This window comes from Protopterus annectens, chromosome 8.part1, assembly GCF_019279795.1.
Source record: "Protopterus annectens isolate FY-2018-M chromosome 8.part1, PAN1.0, whole genome shotgun sequence".
Lineage (NCBI taxonomy): Eukaryota > Metazoa > Chordata > Ceratodontiformes > Protopteridae > Protopterus > Protopterus annectens.
The window spans coordinates 89,621,252-89,642,781 of record NC_056742.1 but is presented as its reverse complement, the minus strand read 5'-3'; the positions used below and the strand labels follow the sequence as shown (position 1 = coordinate 89,642,781).

General features: G+C 41.2%; 1 protein-coding gene across 1 annotated transcript in view; it reads right to left on the bottom strand.

Annotated features, from left to right (window-relative positions):
- Window positions 1-21,530, bottom strand: part of PABPN1L (PABPN1 like, cytoplasmic) — a 237,131-nt gene that overhangs the window by 154,559 nt on the left and 61,042 nt on the right. Inside the window, exons 4-5 of the mRNA XM_044081564.1 lie at window positions 7,950-8,017; window positions 5,242-5,348 (exon numbers count right to left, since the gene is read on the bottom strand). Of these exons, the coding sequence (XP_043937499.1) occupies window positions 5,242-5,348; window positions 7,950-8,017 (175 nt within the window). The remainder of the gene's footprint in view (window positions 1-5,241; window positions 5,349-7,949; window positions 8,018-21,530) is intronic.

Genomic DNA, 21,530 nt, shown 5'->3' with positions numbered 1-21,530 from the left:
TGTTATGAACCTGTCTCTCCAGCACATTCTGTTGATCATGGTAATGAGGTTGAGGTCTCTGGAATGTGTGGTGCGGAGGGATTGGGATTTCTTTAGATGTAGCATTTCTAACAGTGCCGAGTCAGACTTGGCTTTATAAGTCAAGCAGAGGTCACCTATAAGTAGGCGATATGAGACAGAGACTAGTTAGAGTTTTTTTGAGTCTGTCCATATAGGACAAGTGTTTAAGGTCTAGGATCCTCTTTGTGAGGTACTTTTGCAGCCTCTCCACTTGTTGCAGGTGTCTAAGTGAGATACATGCCAAATGGGGCACTGTACTCTATGATTGGCTTAATGAGGGAAGAGTAGAGGGAGGCAATGACCTCTTTCTTCCTGGATGCAAACCCCTTCGTAATGAGATGTACCACATAGGACTTTCTGACCACAGTGGCAGTGTGGTGGTCAAAAGAGAGGTTGCTGTCAACCTGTGTTCCCAGATCTCTTATAACGCCTTCTGTGTTCAGTGGACTACCATCGATGTGGTAGTTCATAGGAACTGGGTTTTTCCAAAATGGGATGATGACATTTTTTGGCATTGAGCTTAAGGTCATGGTTCTGATACCAGTTGTTGGTCTCCATGAGGCCTTCCTGTAGGATGTTAACATCACTTGGGGAGTTAATAATGGCTCAAACTTGCAATTGTCTGGGAACTTTGTCAGCCAGAGTCCCTTTGTGTTGGACTGGACTTCTGAGAAGTACATACCAAACAGGAGAGGACACAGGACCGATCCCTGTGAGACTCCACTTGTGACTGGTCGGCAGTCTGACTTGGAGTCAGCTGCTTTCACACTGTAGGTTCTGTGAGCCAGTTTGCAACCCACCTAGTGATATAGGGGTTGATGCCTAGCTTAGTGAGTTTTTCTAAGATTCCCGAGTGGGGAATGGTATCAAAGGCCTTGGCCAGATCATGGTAGGCTGTATGAACCAAGGTGCCTTTATCCACAGCTCTGGTGACCGACTCAAGAAATCAACCAAGTTGAGCAGGCATGATCTACTCTTCACAAAACCAAACTGTGTGGGATCTAGAATTTGGAGATTCCCTATATCCTTGGTTATCAAGTCCATGATGATGCATTCCATAGCTTTGCATTTTAGACTTGTCAGGCTAATGGGGCGATAGTTCCCAGGGTCTGTAGTCACTCCTTCTTTGTGGAGAGGGATGACTATAGCAGTGCACCATTCAGTAAGGACAAAGCCTGAGGTGAGGCTGTGATTGAACAGGGCACACAGGTGAGGTGCCAGTTCACTCTGTAGTTCATGTAAAACACAGCCAGGGATATTGTCAGGTCCCATAGAGGCTGTATTCTTGGCCTCGGACAGTGCTGTTTAACCTGTGCAGCAGTAATACTGGGTGCCTGGCAATCTACTGATATTGTGATTAGTCCTTTGGGGGGAGAGAGGGGGAAATGTTGGCACGGAATCTGTCAGCCAGTATATTGGCAATATCTGTTGGCTCAGTAGAGGAGGTACCATTGTGCAGTAGCTCAGAGCAAATTTGGGTATTGCTGTGGAGGTTCTTTACATAACTATAGAAGGCCTTGTGGTGATCTTTACTATCTGCCGCAATCCTGTTTTCATAGCTAGCTTTAGAGGATTTGATGAGGGATCTTGTTGAGGCTGATAAGGGAGTTTTTCCAGTCTTGGGACTTCACCTTATTCTGCATCAGTTTCCACCTTCTGTTGTAGAGTTTGTTTATGGCAAGGGACCACCAGATTTGTCTTCCCTTTTTTTTTTTTTTTTGAGGAGAGCATCTTGGTTCTATTGGGTATAGCGAGATCCATGCATTTGTGTCGTGCTCATACAGTACATTGGTGTATGATTCGGCAGTCATGCAACTATTTTCCATTTGAATGGGTGCCATGAACTTAGCCACCTCTGTTCTTAGTTAACTTTGGAGAAGTTTTTCATGGTGATTACCTTTGCGGAGGGGGGGGGGTGGGTGGATTTCCAAGGTGATTAGTTTGTGGTCGGATCTAACCAGGGAGGAGTTGCTTACTGGTGTAGAGCAACGGTTGCCCATGTTAGTAATGTCCAAGTCAAGGATGTTGCTACCTCTAGTGGGGGTAAGAATGAGCTGGTCCTGGGCATTGGAATTAATGAATTCCAGGAAACGGTGGGCAAGTGTATTTGTACAGGAGTATTTTTCCCAGTTAATGGAGTGGTAACATTACTATGGCAGATAACCTATAAACACTGTTTGGTTTAGTGAATTGCTCAGAGTCACACAGTAGGCAATAGAGGTAGAAAAAGTCAAATGATGTACCTTAGGATTACAGAAGGTAACTCATTAAACCACCGTACTAAATGTCAGACCTTCATTAATGTCTTCATGTTCTGATAAAGCACTGAGGAGTGCATTACAATTTCTTATTGCTTAGAAAATGCATATTCTTGCAACACCTATTGTTCTGTTAACTTAGCAAGTGAATTAGAGAAGCCCAACACTTAAGGCTCTGAGCTCTTAAACTGCTTCCTGTAATAAAAAGTAAAATGTTTGAATCCTTCTACCTCCATTTTTTCTACTGTTCAACTTTGGGAAAGTCACTCAGATGATGCTCCTGGGTCACCCTTGAAAAGAACACTTAGTCCAGTGGAGTTTACTTGGTTAACAAATCAATAGAAGAAAATAATAATTCATATTTCTCTCTTTTTTGGGCATTGTCTACCCATTAATTTTGGGCAAACAAATTGAGATGTATTCTGGTCTGTTTCCTGTAAAATCTGTGGCTTTCTGGCAAACCTTTGTGGACTGTATTCTCTAAATAATGTTAATTATAAGAGCTTCAGACTGTGTTATCCTTCAGGAAATGCTTATCAAGGCAAAGCTTCTTATTATTGCAGCCTCCTAGGTATGTAAGAAAAATATTTAAAATGTGTTACTTGTCCCCATTTCTTGAGCTAAGATGTTGGGAGAGCATGAGGGTGCAACAGGTTGGACTGTATGGTTTTCACATCAGTGAGCTGAAACCCAGTTCTCGGTCATTATTTATGTATTGGTTCATATGAGGAGCTGTAACTGATGGTTATGTGTGCATTTGTGTGTTCATGCAATTCAAAGTAGTTATGGAGTAAAGGAAGGAATTCTTTGTAGTAAACATGAACATCATCATATGAACCTTTTCCTTTGGGTACGATCCTTGGTTTCCTTGGTTTGTTGACTGATAATGTGTTTATTATTATTATTTGGCTGTGAATAAGGTAGGCAACATGAGATCTACAAGTTTAATGTTAATATTAACTGTAAGTACATTTTTAATTTTTGTTTTTTGCAGGCACACAGATGAGAAGTGCACTATTTGTTTACAACAGTATGTCTGGTATTTAGAACAGATGAGTAAGGCTATGAGCTACTTTTTGAAGTGCACGGTTTGATTCCCTTAGCCTTTATTTGTCTAGTGTGAGAACACTTGAATCCAGATGGCTGTCCAGAGCGGTTAGCAAACGCCTAATACATTTGCCTGTTGAACTCCTAGCACCCTTCAGATAGCTACTTATTAGTTTTACTATATGCTGTTTGACTATGAATCCCATCATGACTCTTGTAATATAATTGGTTGTTAAATGCATTTTCAATAAATGAGAGTTTCAAAGGAAAATACGTTTACTGTTGCTCATGGTTAAGTCTGTTTTCTTTGGAGTGTTCTGCTTATCAAATAGCTTTCAGTGTTTTTCCTGTAAAATTTTAAAAAAGTTTTAAATTCAACCCAAGTCTCTATGATCATTGTAGAAGTAATGAAAAAAAAACAGTATGCACACGGTCAGGTTTGAACAATGTTCTATGACAAATGGGGAGAGACAACCAGGTAATGGATTATTGATATTGCCCTGCTAAGGGCCACTGTTGACCATGATCTGGTTGCGAGATCAATTGTATGTTTTATCCAGATATGTGTGCAGACACAAACAACCAGGTACTGAGACTTTTAATGAAAAAGTGACACACACACACAAAGGCGTATGTATTCTCTTGCAAAAGAAAGATTAGCAACTGTTGCAAGAAAATTATAAAAGTTCAACCTCTAAAATTGTAACTAACAAAAATCAAAGTATGTTCTAAAAGAATTGTTCAAAGAAAACATGAATTCAAAATGCTGAAGTTCTAAGTTAGTGTAAACAGGACTCTAAAGGAAAAAAGAACAAAATATAATATTCTGGGGGACATAATTCATCATGGAAATCAAAAACAAGGCCTAAAAAAGTGATTATAACAGCGGATACTAACCAGTCTATTATTTTATATACTGTTCTACCTAAAAATAATCAGTTAGTGTGATAGAATGCCATCATCAAGACAAAGATGTGATGAAAAATGTGCTTTCCCCAAGTTTCTTTTCACAGATGTCATTGAAAGTACTTAACCACTTCAGAAATACCTTCACCATAAAAAAAGACAAGCGATTCATGCATGCAAGTATAACATTAAGCTGTTGCCTGAGCTCCGCCTGTGGCAGTTTATATGTAGACTACACTCTACAATTACTACAGCAATGCAGAACAAAAGGATGATTTTTGGAGCTATACCATCCAACACCTTCGCTGGCTTCTGTCTACTTTGCTGATCCTAGGTAATGAACTTATATCCTCCAAATCTGGTCTACAATGTCTCCGCCTATCTTATGCATTCTAAAATTCTGTTACATGTATTCAGGAACTCTGTCACTATCTTTCAGTGCTCCGTTTCTCTTCTCAAACTACATTCCAAGTATGTACCACTCTTTGTGAGGAGTAATTTCCCCATGTAATGTACTGTTTGGTATGGACCAAAACGAACAAAGCAACATTCAGGGACACAGATTGTTGAGCAACTACTTAATGAAACATAGATTCTAAAAGAGATCTTGTAGAAAACGCAATCATCCAGGAGATGGTATGATGCTGGAATAGGTTAAATTTACTTATTATGTTAATCGCCTCTGAAGTGGCCTGATAAGAATTTTCCCACCTTTAGCATTGTTGGAGCTTGTAGAGCTCAGTGAAGAATTCAGTCTATAGTAGTTTCTGTCATTCAACAGCTTGCCTCAAACCATCCAGCTTATTTGCCTGGCAATATGTTTATACTGGGCTTTGTATTGCAGGGAGAAGAACACATCTGTGGGATTGTTCTAATTTCATTTAAATAAGTAAATATCACCCTTCACCTACACTTTTTCTATCATTTCATGTATACATTGTAGAATAACTTTTCTGTATATTTTACTCACCCTTTTGGATGTCCAGAGAACTTATCACACAAAATTGTCACACGATTGATCATCCCACAGGAATTGAAATGGGATTCTAGTTCTTCCGCAGCTGCACCATAATCCACCTTAACAAAGGCAATAAAAAGGTATTTATCATACTTGGTGCAAAAATGATGATGCATTCACAATAATCGTATGATCATTCAAATATTCTTAGTGTCTTTTTCCTAATAAAGACCATCTCTCCTGGCTAGCTTAGTTATCATCACTGGGCACAATACCTACAATTACCCAGTATGTTTTGCCCAGTGGTCACCTAATATTATCAATGGAGAGAATCATAAGAATACTGATAAACACTAGCATAAAAATTTTGAAATGCCTTCCTTTTTCAATACAGCCTCAAAGTACCAGCAAAGCTAAAGTGCTATCTGTGACAACTAGTCTGTCAGCTGTGATCTGTCAATCACAAATGGCATTTTTGTGATTCTAAATTAAAATTTACTCTCTCCAGCCACTGTGTATAGCATGACTCACACCTGCCCCGTAGTACAGCCCACTGTATGTTCATTACTAGGGAGATTAATACTCATTATAATTTATATATATATATATATATATATATATATATATATATATATATATATATATATATGGGTTCCGTCAATATGTTCGAAGTTTCACTACTTCGAACCCCACATCACAGAGTCCACTTGTTCGAAGTAGTGAAACTTTGGCAGTCACACTACAGCGCAGAATGGGAATAATTCCCTTTTCCTCACTGTAGTGTGATCTCAGAGTTGATATGTTCAAGTGGGGGGGTGTGGGGGGTACAGAGGGACTTGCCCCCTGTAAAAACATGTTTTAGTGTTTTTATTTTGGTTTTGGGTACTAGACTTCAACGAAAGTGCACTTTCATTTAAGCGGACTTTCGCTGATATGTAGGGTCTACTGCTCAATTTCGGAGAAGTGTCTTTTCGATGTTAAGCATTAGACACAATATATATATATATATATATATATATATATATATATATATATATATATATATATATATATACACACACACACACACACATACATATATATATATATATATATATATATACACACACATATACATACACACATATATATATATATATATATATATATATATATATATATATATACACATACACACATATACATACACATACATACATATACACACACAAACCTAATGTTTGATCAAAGGCACACATCGTCTAGGCATAACTAAGTGAATACCACACCAAGTTTAAAAAAAAAAAAAAACAAAAACATCGATTCACAAAGGACTGAAAAGCAACACATGATTTTGCAGGGGAGGGGCAAGTACACACCCTAATAATTATACATATCAGCTCTGAGATCACAATACAGTGGGGAAAGGGCACTCTCTCAAATCCCCACTGTATTGCAATATTTATCTTAACAAGCTGGCACTTTTTGAATATTTGATTTTCAATTGGCTGTGTGAGTTCTCCAACCCATCGTTGTGAACACTCATCGATGAAAGGTTATGAACACACATATGCATATATATTTTTTTTTTGTTATACACATGCTCTGTTTTTATTAATCCACTACCTTCTTTTTTTTTTTCAACCAACCTTAATTTTTTTATTCTAAAAAACATTTCTGCTTCACGCACCTTTTCTTCAGTTGCCTTTTCCCACCAAGGACTCTCACAAATATATGTACTAAAGTATTTTGAGTTCACTCTGTGGTAATAACTATAAAGCTCAAGCAACGATGCACTAAAATGTTATTTTTTCACTTAGCTGGATAATTCTTCTCTACTTGGTATTAATTTAGTATGTTACTCTGTACTATCTTAGTCATTATATCTCCTTTGATTGTCTGTGTTTTAATGTCATCTACTTCCAAGTCTTTTCCTACCATATTTCTTTATGCCTCTTTTTATTCTTTACAGGACATTTTTATTTCACAGACAAGTCATTAATTATAGGCTACCATTGTATCTGCAGGTCTGTGGCTTTGGCGATTAATATTTTATTACTGGATTGCTTTCTATAGGATAGAACAGTACAAATGAAGCAAGTTGCAGTGTGAAAGAACAAATAGTGACCACAGATGTACTGTGACATGTTAACTATACTCAGGCTGCAGGACCAAAAAGTAATTTTATTGGATAAGAGCTTTCATCTAAAAAAATAGACTTCATAATAAAACATAGTGCAACAAATTCCCCATTTAAATGCATAAAATAAAACCAAGTGATTGTACAAGCAGTCACTATACTCCTGATGTCACTCCATAATACACATTAAACACAAAGTATCTTAAAATAAAGTTTATTAAGAACAAAAATTATCAAGCTGTCAAAATTGACAAGACACAAAGAAATTAATACCAAACCACCAACTGTCCATAAATTAAGGACACTAGTAATACAGATGTCTTCCGCAAAAAACAATGCTTTCTTTTTTTTGTATTTGAAGGTTGCATGTGCCAAGGTTACACACAAAGTAATATATGTCTTAGGATAATGTCACTTAAAAACAATGAAATGATATGTAGTCATTAACAGGGCAATTTTTTAAACTTTCTGCTTCAAACTGTAGTAGCTATATGTATTATATATTAAAAGCTGTGCAACACTAAAAGGATATTTTTTCTTTTATGCATTTTATTTCTGAATACTGTAGCATAGTTATTAAAGAATGAACTAAACTACTCACATTTCCCACATAGACTGATCTGTTATCTGCTTCAATCCTTTCCTCAGCTGTCATGGGAACAGGGTTACCTAAAGAAAATAGACACAGCATTTAATTAAAAAAAAAAATAATTACTTCATTTATTTAATATTGTTTATTTTAGTGTTTCTTGATAAATAAACCTCTCCACATCAAGCAAGATAAACCATCCAGTGAAGCATGTGTTTTAAGTCTTATAGCATACAACTCAGCATTTTTTCAGACTTTAGCTTCTGATATACTATGGCTTTAAGAGCTTCTTCCTCATTCTTGCTCCTTCGTGGTCACTCTCGCTGCTTCAGAGCTCAAAGACCACTATTTAAAAAGTGCTCAAAAGAATAACACGACCTGATACAGAAATCAATTTCTGTTGGATCTTATTTTGGGATCCAGCTTCTGGGGTCTGTAGGTGAGCCACAAGTATGTCACGAATGTGGAAATAAAACAAAGGCACTTAAGAGCTATTATTTAGTTAAATACTTCAAGTAAAAAGTTATAAAGCATTCTTCTCATGTCATAACTACTTCATACTGTATAACAAAGTTAAGAACCTTATGTAAGCAATATCTGAAGGCTAGAATCTCTGTTTATATTTTCCATCTGCCACATAAGTAACCAATTTGTTTTTAAATTACTGTAAACAAACTGTTATCTCTCAAATGGAAGTTTGTTCAGTAACTGGGAATATGCTTTACTGGAAACATATCAGTCTGTTATAATTAGCTATTAATAAAATATATCAAGCCTAGTGTTAACCAAATGTAATTTATAATTTTAAAGATTAACCAAAACCTGATTAAGTATAGCTGTGAATTTTATTTATTTACATTTACCAGGAGGAGACCTGGTAAAAAAAAAAAAATAATTTAAATACACATTTGTACAAATTCAACATGAATACAAATAGAATAGAATACAAAAAGTTAGCAAGACGCATTAGTGGAGCAACAACAAGGAAACACATAAAAAGGACATTCACAAGTTGTATACAGTTCAAACATAGACGTATAAAATGCATTAACCATTTATAAAAAAAACAAATTTATAGTATGGACAACAACCTCTGGCTAAGGAATAACAAACAAGAGAAATAAAATCATACAATTTGTACCATTTGTGTAATGGTGGGTCAGTGACTAGACTAGACTATAGAGTACCGCTAGCACTATGCCAAGAAGATAGGCAGAGAGAGTGATAGGGAATATGACCACAAACCAAAGTAGTACTTAACTGTAGTTGCAAGTATAAGGATTGTTAGGTGCCACTAGATTCCTCACAAGATGCACAGTCATTAAGGTGAGTTGTACAAGAATTTTTGAAGAATTTTACTGAAAACATGCAAGTCTTGTGGGAGAGAACTCCAGGTGGTTGCTAAAAAGCAGCTTGAAGCATGTTCATCTTAAAAATGTTCCTAATCCCTAGGAGGTTTTTACTGGATCATTTTAGGACTCCGTTTTGCATATTAGAATGAATAATGAAAGTAAAGGACGTTTGCAGTTGTATAGTATTTTATGGAAGAAGGTAAAATGAATGGATTTATTTATTTTGGTGAACATCCATTCTAGTTTGTTCAGTATGTCACAACTATGAATTGTGACCAAAATCAGTGACAGGTTTTTAGTTTGTTGTCTTAATGAGTTCTTTAACTACAATATAAAGGGTTATGATCAGGTCTCCTTGTTATTATGTATTTAAGACATGGCTGCTAAGAAATTCACCTCAAAAGAAAGCTTGAGAGGTGAACGTTGGCATCCATATCAATAACACATAATGGGTTATGATCGGTGAGACCTGATCATAATTCTTTGTACTGCATGGAGTCTTATATACTCCATGTAGTACTAGTTACAGAAAAAAAACAGCAGAAGTGCTTTACAGTGCTTTACAGTTGCATAGACAGCAAGTAAACATAATTCCAGGGAAAAGTCAGGGACGGTTTTTAAATACTGTCCTAATTTAAATAAGTTACTCACAGACTGATGTCTGTAAACTTTCACAGATATACAAGGAAAGCTATTCGGGGACATTTGAGAGTGAAGGAATGTACAGTTGTGTAAGAACTTACCATAACAGTAGATGCCCTTCTCTTCACTGTTTCAGTATTTCTTACAAAAAAGGGATCCCCTGCCAAGGGTGGCCTGACATCTGGCCAGAATATCAATCTTTATTTGCTATGGGTATGCTGTACATCACATGTATGCTCCCTGTGTACAGCATAGGGCATAAAGGTGACATCTGGACATACTATCTTCAGAACTGAGTCACCCAGTAGGCACATCAAAATCCAAGGATCAGAGAGGTAAACTGGACATGCAGAACAGAAAAGAACCAGGGCGAGGAGGGTGGGAATGAATACTGCAATAGTAAAGAGAAGGGCATCTGCCATTATGTTAAGTTCTTACACAACTGTACTATGTACTTCCATTTCGTGGTTGCAGTATTCCTTACAATAGAGAGAGTGCAAAAAGCTCAACAAGAAGAGAGGGAGGAAGAAGGACCAGCAGAGGCCTCGGAGTTCATGAAGAATGGCCTAGCAAAACCAGCTCTGGCATTGGGTTTATCGCATCCAACTTATAGTGCTTGGTAACTGTATGACAGAAGTTTAGGTAGCTACCTCAAGAACAGAGTTAGTATCTAAACCCTTTAAAAAAAAGTACCAGAAGAAGTCACAGCCCTAGTAGAATAAGCCTTAAAAGAAGAAGAAAGGCCATTTGCCATGAAAAGAAGAAACAATAAGAAATGACTTTAGATATCCAAGAAGAAATTGTTTCCTTAGAAACCAGCAATCCTAAAGACCCAGGATAAAAAGAAACAGAGCTGATCAGATTTTGAAAAGTCTTAGTCTTATCCAAGTAAAATCTGAGTTATCTATGCACATCCAAACTGTGCAGAACCTTCTCACTTGCAGATTGTGGAGAATAGAAAAAGGTGGGCAAATGAACAGACTGATTAAGAGACAACTCTTACACCACTTTGGTCATAAAAGAAGGATTAGTATGAAGGGACAACCCCTGTCCTTATGGAACACTAAAAAAGGAGTACAAGCCATAAAGGCTTGAAGCTCAGACAACCATCTGGCAGAAGTAAGGGCCAAGAAAAGTACAGTCTCCCAAGAACAATGCTGCAGGGAAGCTGTAACAGCAGGCTCAAAAGGAGCCTGCATCAATTTCTCCAAAGCAAAATTAAGATCCCAGGGAAGAGGTGTAAACTTCCTGGGAGGTCTAATATGAAGGATGCCATTAAGAAACTGCTTAGCCTCAAATCTAGAAGCTTAAAAGAAGTGTTAAAGACAGATAAGCATAAATATCTGACAAGTGGGTCTTAACAGAAGAATAAGCCGATCCAGCATAGAGCAGTTTACACAGATAAGATAGAAGCAAAGGATAAGATAGAAGCAAAGGAGTGTCCACAGAAAGTGGATCTAGGTTACAAGAAAAACACCAAACAGAAAACCTCTTCCTTTTGGATAAATAGAATTGCCAAGTAGTGGGCTCCCTGACCTCATGCAGGACCGTAAGCACATCCTCAGAAAAATGGTGGTGTCTATATGGAATCAAAATCCTATCATCCATGGTGTTAGTTGAAGAGTGGACAAGTGAGGATGGATGAGAGAGCCCTTCTCTTGTGTGAGGATGTTGGGTCTATATCACATAGTCGAAGATCCATAACTCCGAACACCTAATGGTCGAACCATTATGTTCGAAGTTACAGAACTTCAACTATGAGAAAAAAAAATTGGACAACAAAATAAATTGTTGCAAGAAGGGGGCAAGCACCCCTGCACCACCCACACCCCCTGCTACTTAAATATACCAACTCTGAGATCACACCACATTGAACTGAATGGAAACCTCTGCTTATTGAGATTTTCATTCAAACGCTCACACCTTTTCAAATTTGAACCTATGTTCTCGACCATATGTGGTTCGAACTTGTAAAAGTTCAACTATGTGATAGGAACCCAAGGAGGTCCACCCTGTGAGGCAACTTGTGATGATTGCCCTTGGCTACATGCAGAAGAAGAGGGAACCAATGCTGTCTGGGCCAAAAGGGAGTCACTAGCAAGATTCTGGGAACATCCTGTTGTATTTTGAACAGGACGTTCGGAATGAGGGGAGGGAAGGCATAAAGAAACATCCCCATCCAGGAAAAAAAGAGAGGACATCCACCTTCCAGATTAGAAGACATGGGGCTCTGGCACAAATCTGAGGAAGTTGTCTGTTCAGAGGGGAGGCAAAAAAAAAAAAAAAAAGATCCACTTGAGTACCCCACTGGTGGACAATGTCCAGAAACACATCTCTGTAAAGCATCCACTCAGGATTGTGTTATGGACCTGCTCAGAAAGTCTGCCACAATGTTCTGACCTGAGGGAATGTAAACTTACTGAAGTGTCATTAGATACTGGATTGCTAGTTCCCACACCAGAAGCACCAACCTGCATAGTAGATAAGATTTCACCCCCCTGCGGTTTCACACCTCACCGTGGTATCATCTGTAAAAACCTTGAAAGGCCCTGAAGAGGACAGAGGGCGAAATGCTTGGAGACAACAGAAGAGCTCTCATCTCTTTGATATTGATGTGGTCTTTCATTTGATGAGGTGAACAAAGGCCATCACCTTTAGAAAGCTGAAGGAAGCTCCCAATCCCATGTCTGAAGCATTTGTGGACAGCTGCTGAGAGGGAAGAGGAGGCTGAAAAGGGAACCATGGATTGAGTGCCAACTGCTGACTCCACCACAGAAATCAAGGGGATGAGAATGCTGAAGCCAAACTGTCTGAAATTAGAAATCACTGAAGTTTTCTCATGTGAAGTTTGGCTAGAGGGAGCATAGGAATGGTGGAAGCCATAAAACCCAGAGCTCTCAAGATACCCCATGGCTGTGATTGAGGCCAGAGGAAGAAGGAAGTGAAAGAAAATGAGAGTTGGGGCCTTGGAAGGAGGCAGGGATGCCAGCACTGGAACAGTCTGGATCCTGCACCCCAGAAATGACTTTTGGAAGTTTATAGCGAACCCTAGGCTTTGCAAGAGAGAGATGGCAAAGTGAAGATATTGCAGAAGAATCTCTGGAGAGGAGGCTTGAAAACGACAAATCATATAGGTAGGGGAAAGACCTGTAAACCTCAGCCTGCAAAAAGCAATCACAGGAGTGAGGCATTTGGTGAATACCCTTGGGGCAGTAGAAAAGCCAAAGGGCAAAGCAGAGAGCTGAAAATGCCAGGAAGCAACAGAGAAACATAAAAACCTCCTGAAAAGAGGTTGAATATAAGTATCATTGAGGTCCAGAGAAACCAGAAAAGCCTGAGGAAATATACAGGGAACAAAGTCTGAAGGGACAACATCCGAAAGTAAGGAAACTTCAGAAAAATTTCAGGTGACAAAGATCCAGAATGGGTCTCCAAGTGCCTTCTATCGTGGGGACCAAGAACATTCTGGAATAAAACTCTTTCCCTCTTTGAGAAAAGGCTTCCTGAATGTCTACCCAAGTCAAAAGACCCTGAAGCCCCCCCAAATGCTCCTGCCAATTATTCCTGAGGGGGCTGAGGAATGCCCATGAAAGGGGGAAGAAATTTCAAGGCCATATAGTACCTTAGGTGAATAATGAAGAGAACCCAGGAATCCTGAGTAATATGTAACCAAACTGGAAGGGACAGGGAGAGAGAGAGAGAGAGAGAGAGAGGAATGTGGCGGAGAAGAACAGGATAGTCAGACAGTGCCTGGTTTGTCAGGAAAAGGAGATTTATGTGTAGAAGTCATATGGGTAGCTTTAGCAGGAGGAGCCCTTTTCCCACCTTTTTTTTACCTTTGGGTGGAGGGCGAGACTGCCTACATGCAAAGGTCAACTTATTAGGGTAATTTCCTTTGGAATTTAGGAACAGGAGAGACAAAAATATGATCCGATATTAATGCTCGTTCATTCCTTATGTACGGGTATCGGTTCTTAGCTTGGAACCAAGCCAGCCATCTTCCAAGGTCGCGTCAGCTACAAACTCTCGAGCTAAAACTCTTACCCAGAATTCCCCTCTCCCTGTTACCCCAGATTTTATTTGCCGCGTCGCCATTCGGTCATGTCAAGCTACTTCTCTTCAGCCAAGTACAATATTTGTTGCCATTCTAGTCTAAAATAACTTTTTCTCTCAGAAAAGTTTCTAAATTGTTTTCTCTTACCTTATTGCATTTAATGACTAGCTCTTCTTAAAAATTTTTCAATCTTTTTACCGCGAGGTATTCCTTCTATACCATCGTTGCTAGACCCCTTTTCTTCTTTACCTTCAGGTATTTCTTGTACCATTGCAGGTATTTTCTCTGATTTCTTTCTTTTCTATCATGGATAAAAAAAGGTAGTCCAGGATTAAGAGATGTTCAGATTGTGGGCATAAATTACTTACTTCAGATGTACATTCTCTGTCTGTTGTTCGGATGTGCCTCATTTATCAGTTGATCTATCCTGTGGAATTTGTAAGAACTTCTCTAACAGGACGTTGATCAAGAGGAAAAATAAAGTTGTTGCTGAAGGGGCTACTCAAATCTCCTTTTTCAGAGGCTATTTCTGGGTCAGAGGCTTCAACCCCTCCAAGATCCCATAAGAAAAAGACTGATGATCTTTCAAAGGCCAAATCTCTTCCTTCATCCCCAGCTGGGGACTCTCATCAACCTTTCTACTTTGGATCGGACTCTTTTGGCTCCAGTGCTTTCGGTACCTACACCCTCGGCACCGAGGCTATCTGTGACTTCAGCACCGAGTAGTGTGCCCTTTACCATATTGGTACCGAGGGGCCCCTCGGTCCAGACCTCTCTACCAGTACAGACTATTCTGTCAGTGCAGACTGTAACCACATCGGCTCCAATACTTTACCTGGAACTGATAACTCACTTACTGACACCAATTTTTTCGGTCCCAGCCTCGGCACCGACAACCACTTTGGCACTGACCTTACTGTCAGTGCAGACCATGACTTTGGCACTGATGATTTATTCAGTGCAGACACCTGTAGTACAGTCTCTTACAGCATCGTTATTTTCAGTGCAGACTGGTAATGTGAGCACTGAGCTTGTCTCATCTGTGGATAGATCTGACCCCCCTTAGCCGTGTCCATGAAATCCACTAGAATCCTCTCTGAACACGACGTGTTGTGTCTTGTGGATCAAGTGCTTTTGGCGAGAGGTATCCCACCCCCCAGGACATATCCTTCCTTGGGAGGTGATCACCCTATGCCAAAGACCCCTACTTATTCTCCTCCTTCATTGCCTTTGAAGCCCCTTGATATAGCATAGACTTCCCCCTCTACGGTTCCCTTTATGGACCTCACTAAGGAACCGCAGTTGACTTTGTGGCAGGAGAGTTTTGCTATGACCCAGGATGTTAGCTGTAGCGTACATAATTTGACATTTCACAGCCATCCAGGGACTCTGAGTTGGCAGGCTGAACCACTTAGGGGAGGGGTGACCCCTGTCCATGACACACACCCCTCTTCAGGTGGACTGGCCTTCCAACTAATTGAAAAGGCTTTGGCGTCTGCTGGTGATACTGTGCTGTCATCTCCCCGCCCTCCTCTGGATCACTATGTACACAAGTCACTCCTAGTGGACACTGGGCGCAAGGGCCTCAGGATGTACTCCCACAGGAAACCCCTTTTGCATTGTCCTCCCCAGTTTCTCCCTGTGAGGAAGTTCATCGCAAAAGCTTGTGCAAGAGGAAGCACATGGACTCCACAGAGGAGTCCCTCACTGAAGACACAGACTTTGATGATGGGGAAGGGTCCTCTCGCTCACCCTCCGAGGTATCCTTTGGTGATATCCTCGAAATCCTTAAACAGAGAGGTGACTGGCAGCCCTCTAACCTGACCTCTGAAGAGTCGGTGTTCCTGCAGGCTTTTCCCACCAGGCCCCCTACCTCCTGGGTTACTTCACCTGCCAACGAACTGGCCCAGCTAATCGTGCAGCATGCATGGAAGGCTCCTGACACCATTGAGGCCATTCCCTGGAGGCCAGATAAAATTTTGTCCCCTCCTGCTACTGACCCCCATTGGTCTAATGGTCTTCCTGTAGATGCTCTGGTGGTGGCGGCTGCAACCAAGAAAGACCTGGCAGAAGAAATCCAGACTGTCCATCCTCCCAACAAAGAGTCACAGGCTCTGGACAGAATAGGGAAGCGTACTTTTGCATCAGCAACCTTTGCAATCAGGTCTCTGAATTATATGGCACACTTCACCAGGCTTCAAAGGGATTTAGTATCTGAGCTCTCTGAAACTTTGGCTGGTGCCGTGTCTGATGAGGTCTGTGACAAAGTGGCCTCACAGCTGGCTACCACTGAATCGATATCAAACTCCTCCATGCGCCCGATATCTCACGCATCAGAAGGAGCAGCTAGAGCGGCGAGTTCAGGCATTGTTTTGAGACTGCATGCCTGGATGCACTTATGTAATTTCATGGAACCTTTCAAGGCTTCCTTTCTCAATGCTCCCTTTGAAGCCTCTTCATTGTTTGGACCCAAAGTTAAAAGCACACTGGCCAGATGTGAACAGGACGGTAAGACCCTTTCTGCCATAGGTGTCCATTATTCTTCCCCTCAATGTGCTTTCTCCAGAAACCAGAAGAGTGGGAAGATATGGTACAAAAAGTCTCAGGGTCCTATCAGTGATACACAGGCTGAGTTCTCCCCTAGAGGCAGAGGGGGAAACTCACAGGGAAGATGCCCCTTTTGGGGCAGAGGGGGTCCACATAACCAGAGTTCCAGGGACTCTTTTCCTGGTCAATCCTATCAGCGCTCCTGAAGAGTGGCCCAACTCCTTTCCTCTGGAGGTGGTTGGAGGTCGTTTCTCCTTGTACCCTTCTGCCTGGCTAACCATCACCACTGACTCTTGGGTACAAAGGATAATAACCAGAGGTTACCATATCCCCTTTGATCTTTGTCCTGTCCCCCCAACAAACTTACCTGACATTCCACCCAGTCAAAGGGAAGAAGCAGCACTAGAGATAGCAAAGCTGCTAAGAAAAAGAGTCATCCAAATAGTCCCTCCAGACCAGATAGGATCCGGATTCTACTCAAGACTATTTTTGGTGTCAAAGAAAACTGGGGACTGGAGGCCAATTTTGGATCTCAGTGTATTGAACAAGTTTGTAAGAGTACAAAAATTCCGGATGGTCACAATACAGTCTATCCTCCCGCTTTTGGAAAAAGATGACTGGATATGCTCGATAGATATTAAAGATGCGTACTACCACATAAAAGTGGACAGGCCATCAAGAAGATTTCTGTGCTTCCGTGTGGGAGCCAGTCACTACCATTTCAGAGTACTACCTTCAGACTCTCTACAGCCCCCAGTGTGTTCACAAAGTGCATGGCAGTCATCACAGCTCACTTGCGACAACAAGGATTCCAGGTGTTTCCATACCTGGATGACTGGCTCACCTCCGCCCCCACCAGACATCTATTGGAAGAAGCCCTGGTGTACTCTCTCCTCATTTTAAAAAGGCTAGGCATAACCATAAACTGGCAAAAATCCAGTCTTACCCCATCTTAGTCCACAGAATTCATAGGGGTCATATTGGACACAAAGAATTGCAGAGCATCCATTCCAGAGCACAGGATTCTAACGATAAAGCAACAACGGATCCCAATCCTTTCAAGGGAGAAATCCACAGCTCACTCTGTCCTCCAGCTGTTGGGTTCTATGGCAGCCTCCATCATCACTGTCCCCCTGGCCAGGCTTCACATGAGGCTTCTACAATGGCTACTGCTCACCCAATGGTATCCTTTTCAGCATCCGCTTTCAGCCAAGATTCGAGTAACTCACAGGTGCAAACAGGATTTAAATTGGTGGATGACTAACAACCCATCACAATGGTCTCACCCTTCTCCCCTCAGAAGTCCAAGGCTACAGTGACCACAGATGCCTCCCTGATGGGGTGGGGTGGGGCTATGTCATGTCAGACAGTCCAAGGCACTTTGTCTGAATTGGAGGCCCAACTGCATGTAAATGTTCTGGAGATGAGGGCGGTGCTTCTGGCGTTGCAAGCATTCCATCTCCTGCTGCCACCTGGGACTATTGTGATTCAATCAGACAACATGGTTGTGGTCTGGTACATCAACAAACAGGGCGGAACCAAATCTTATCCCCTTTGTCGAGAGGCCATGAGGATATGGCAATAGGTAATGGCTACCAACCATTTTCTTCTAGCAACGCACATTCCCGGGAGTTCCAACATGATAGACAGACTCAGCAGGTGCATTCTACAACCTCATGAGTGGTCCCTGAATCCCTTGATAGCAGCGGAGATCTTCCACCACTGGGGCCATCCTTGCTGTGACCTCTTTGAATCCCAGACCAACTACAAATGCAGCAACTACTTCACTCCAATTCCCCCTCCGGGACAGTCACCCAGGGATGCTCTAGTCCACTATTGGCCCTCGGGTCTTCTTTATGCTTTTCCACCTCTTCCCCTCATTCCCCAGTTTCTGAAGAAAGCCTGTTGGTTGAAGAGCAAGGTGATCTTCATAGCACCATATTGGCCTAGTCAGATTTGGCTCCCCTTCCTTTGGCTTCACCTGCTAGATCAACCATGGATTCTCCATCCAACCCCGGGGGTTGATCTCCCATCCACAGAATCTAAATCATCCCATCTTGGACAGTTTGAAGCTCACAGCTTGGCTCCTCCAATTCCCTTGATTGCCAGGCAGAATGATATTTCTTTACCAGTACAGGACATTCTTATTGCATCTCATAAGTTTTCCACTAGAATTACTTATCTAAGCAAGTGGAAAAGATTTACCTGTTGGCTGAAAGAAAAGCAAGTAGATCTCTTTTCAGCACCAGCATCAATAGTAGAGTATCTAGCCAATCTATTCCAATCGGGTCTATCGGCCTCTGCCATTAGAGTTCATTTGGCTGTTATATCCAGTTTCCATGAGAGTGTTCAAGACTCCTCTCTTATGTCACACAAATTATGCAAGACCTTCATAAAAGGTGTGAATCATCTGAAGCTCCCTTTTAGACAACCTATTCAACCATGGGACCTGTCATTAGTTCTACAAGCTCTGACAATGCCTCCTTTCGAACCAGCTTCTTCATGCGACCTCAAATATTTGTCATGGAAAACCTTGTTTTTGGTCGGCATTACCTCTGCCAGATGCATCTCTGAGCTTCAAGCCTTATACATCAAGAGTCCATACTTGATTTTTCATAGAGATAAAGTGTCTGAGAATTAATCCTTCCTTTCTGCCAAAAGTGATCTCTGAAATGTCCATTAATCAAACCATCGAATTGCCAGTTTTTTCCCCATTCATTCAAACAAAGGAGAGTATTGCCTACATACCCTAGATATTCACAGGCAAATTTGCTTCAACTTGAACAGGACTAAGGCCTCTCGTAAATCAGACCAGTTATTTTTAGCCTATTCTGGACCTAGATTAGGATGCGCTATTGCTAAGGTCACATTGGCTAGATGGTTGAAAGACCTTGTGACCTTCATTTATACACAACGTAATATTCCATTGCCGACTACCATAAAGGCTCATTCGACAAGGTTGGTGGCAACTCCTGCTGCCTTCCATGCCAGAGCTTCTTTACATGACATCTGTGCAGCTGCAACTTGGGCTACACCTCATACCTTCATCCATCATTACAAATTGGATTTGGCCTCCAGGGGAAGAGCATCTTTTGGTTTTATAGTGCTCAGGAATATCCTTCCATGAGAGCCTCCCAGGAATAGAGGTAGCTGGAGACTCTGTCCCATATGTAAGGAATGAACGAGGATTAAAAATATCAGATAATTATGTCTTTCCATAACGTTCCATCTGTATTGCTGATCCTTGTTCAGTCATTACGACCCTCCCTCCTTCCCCCTCCAGTGGATTCTAGTGGATCTCACCATCCAGTTCTCTTAGGTCATTTGACCAGAGGTAGCCTCTACCTTCTTTTGACTTGCAAACTCAATCTGAGGTAACAGGGAGAGGGGAATTCTGGGTAAGAGTTTTAGCTCGAGAGGTTGTAGCTGATTCGAGCTTGGAAGATGGCCGGCTCGGTTCTGAGATCGGAACCGATACCCATACATAATGACTGAATGAGGATCAACAATACAGATGGAATGTTATGGTAAGACATAACTTCTTTTTTCAGTTCTTGTAAGGCCCTTTTCCTTTAGGGACTTAAACAAATCAGCAGCAACACCACCAAACAAATGCTTGTTATCCAGAGGAGCAGCCATCTACTTAGCTTTAATATCATCAGGCAAAGCCTAAGCCAGGAATATCTCCTCAGCACAGAACCAAAGGCAGCAGCTCTAGAAGAAGCATCTGTTGCATCATAGCTACACTTAATATAATGGCAAACCACCTAAGAAGTCCCTAACAATGGAAGGCAGAATTCTTCCCCTTAGAATTAGTAAGGTTAGAAATAACCTGACAGGCCTGAGAAAGAAGAGCCAAAATATATCTAGTCATATGGGTCTGATAATTGACAGCATTGAAAGCAATGGTAGGTGAGGTATAGCTCTTCTTATCCAGTCTTTCCATAGCCCTGCTATCCTTATCAGAAGGAAGCAACTTTGTAGAAATCAGTAACTTAGAAGGCTTGTCAGATGCCACAGACACCACTGAAAGGTCAGGAGATGGGCACCTATAGAGAAATTTGCAATCATCAGGTACTTTATAAAACCTATCAGTTTTTTGGGGGGGCAGGGGGCTGGGAATCCGGAGCCTGAGACACAGAACAGAAAGGCATCCAACAAGACAGCCAAAATAGGAGGAACAGCAGAAGGTCTAGGATAGCCCATTTGCAAAAGCTTGTAATACCTTTTCTGAACATCAGAAGCCTGGGCACAATCCCATTTAAAAATTCCAGCATTCTGGAAATTGTGTTCCCCAAAAGAAGTCTCCTCAAAAGGAGTGTTATGGCCAGTGAACACCTCTTCCTCAGAACCATAGTCTAAGAGACAAGACATTGGGAAAGAATAAATAAGGGATTCCTCATCCAAATTCCCCTCCTCAGAGGAATCTTGCTCCCTAGGCCTCTTAGGAGTAGAAGACCAAGGGGGAGCTGGGACAGAAATCCTTTGAGAAAGCCATAAGGTCATTAAACAAATCTCGAGTGAAATTCTGCCATTCACTCTGAGGATCCTTAGGAGCAGGAGAAACATGTTCAGTTTTTTGTTTAATCAGCCTTATAAGCCTTTACAAGGACATCAGCCTTATAAGCCTTTACACAGACATCAGCCTTATAAAACATAGAAGGCTCAGACCCTGTATGGCACTCCGCAGTGGCAGTCGGTACCTCCTCCTTAGCCAAAGTCTGAGGAACACACCTAGGTCCTTTGGTAGTAATCAGCCATGGTTCCCCCTGAACATCCATAGCGGATGTCTGCAAAGCCTCCAGGGATGTGCATGATGCTGGATCCATACCAGCTTCCAAAGCGGTCATGGCAGAGAACTCTAACAACGGAGATGGATGATCCTCTTGGCTTTCACTAGCCTCAAGAGATGTCCGGCACAACCAAAGAATCATACCTAGCTTTCTTGGCCTTTTTCTTCATGGAGGGCTGGCCTTTGGAGTGAGAATTTCTTTCCAT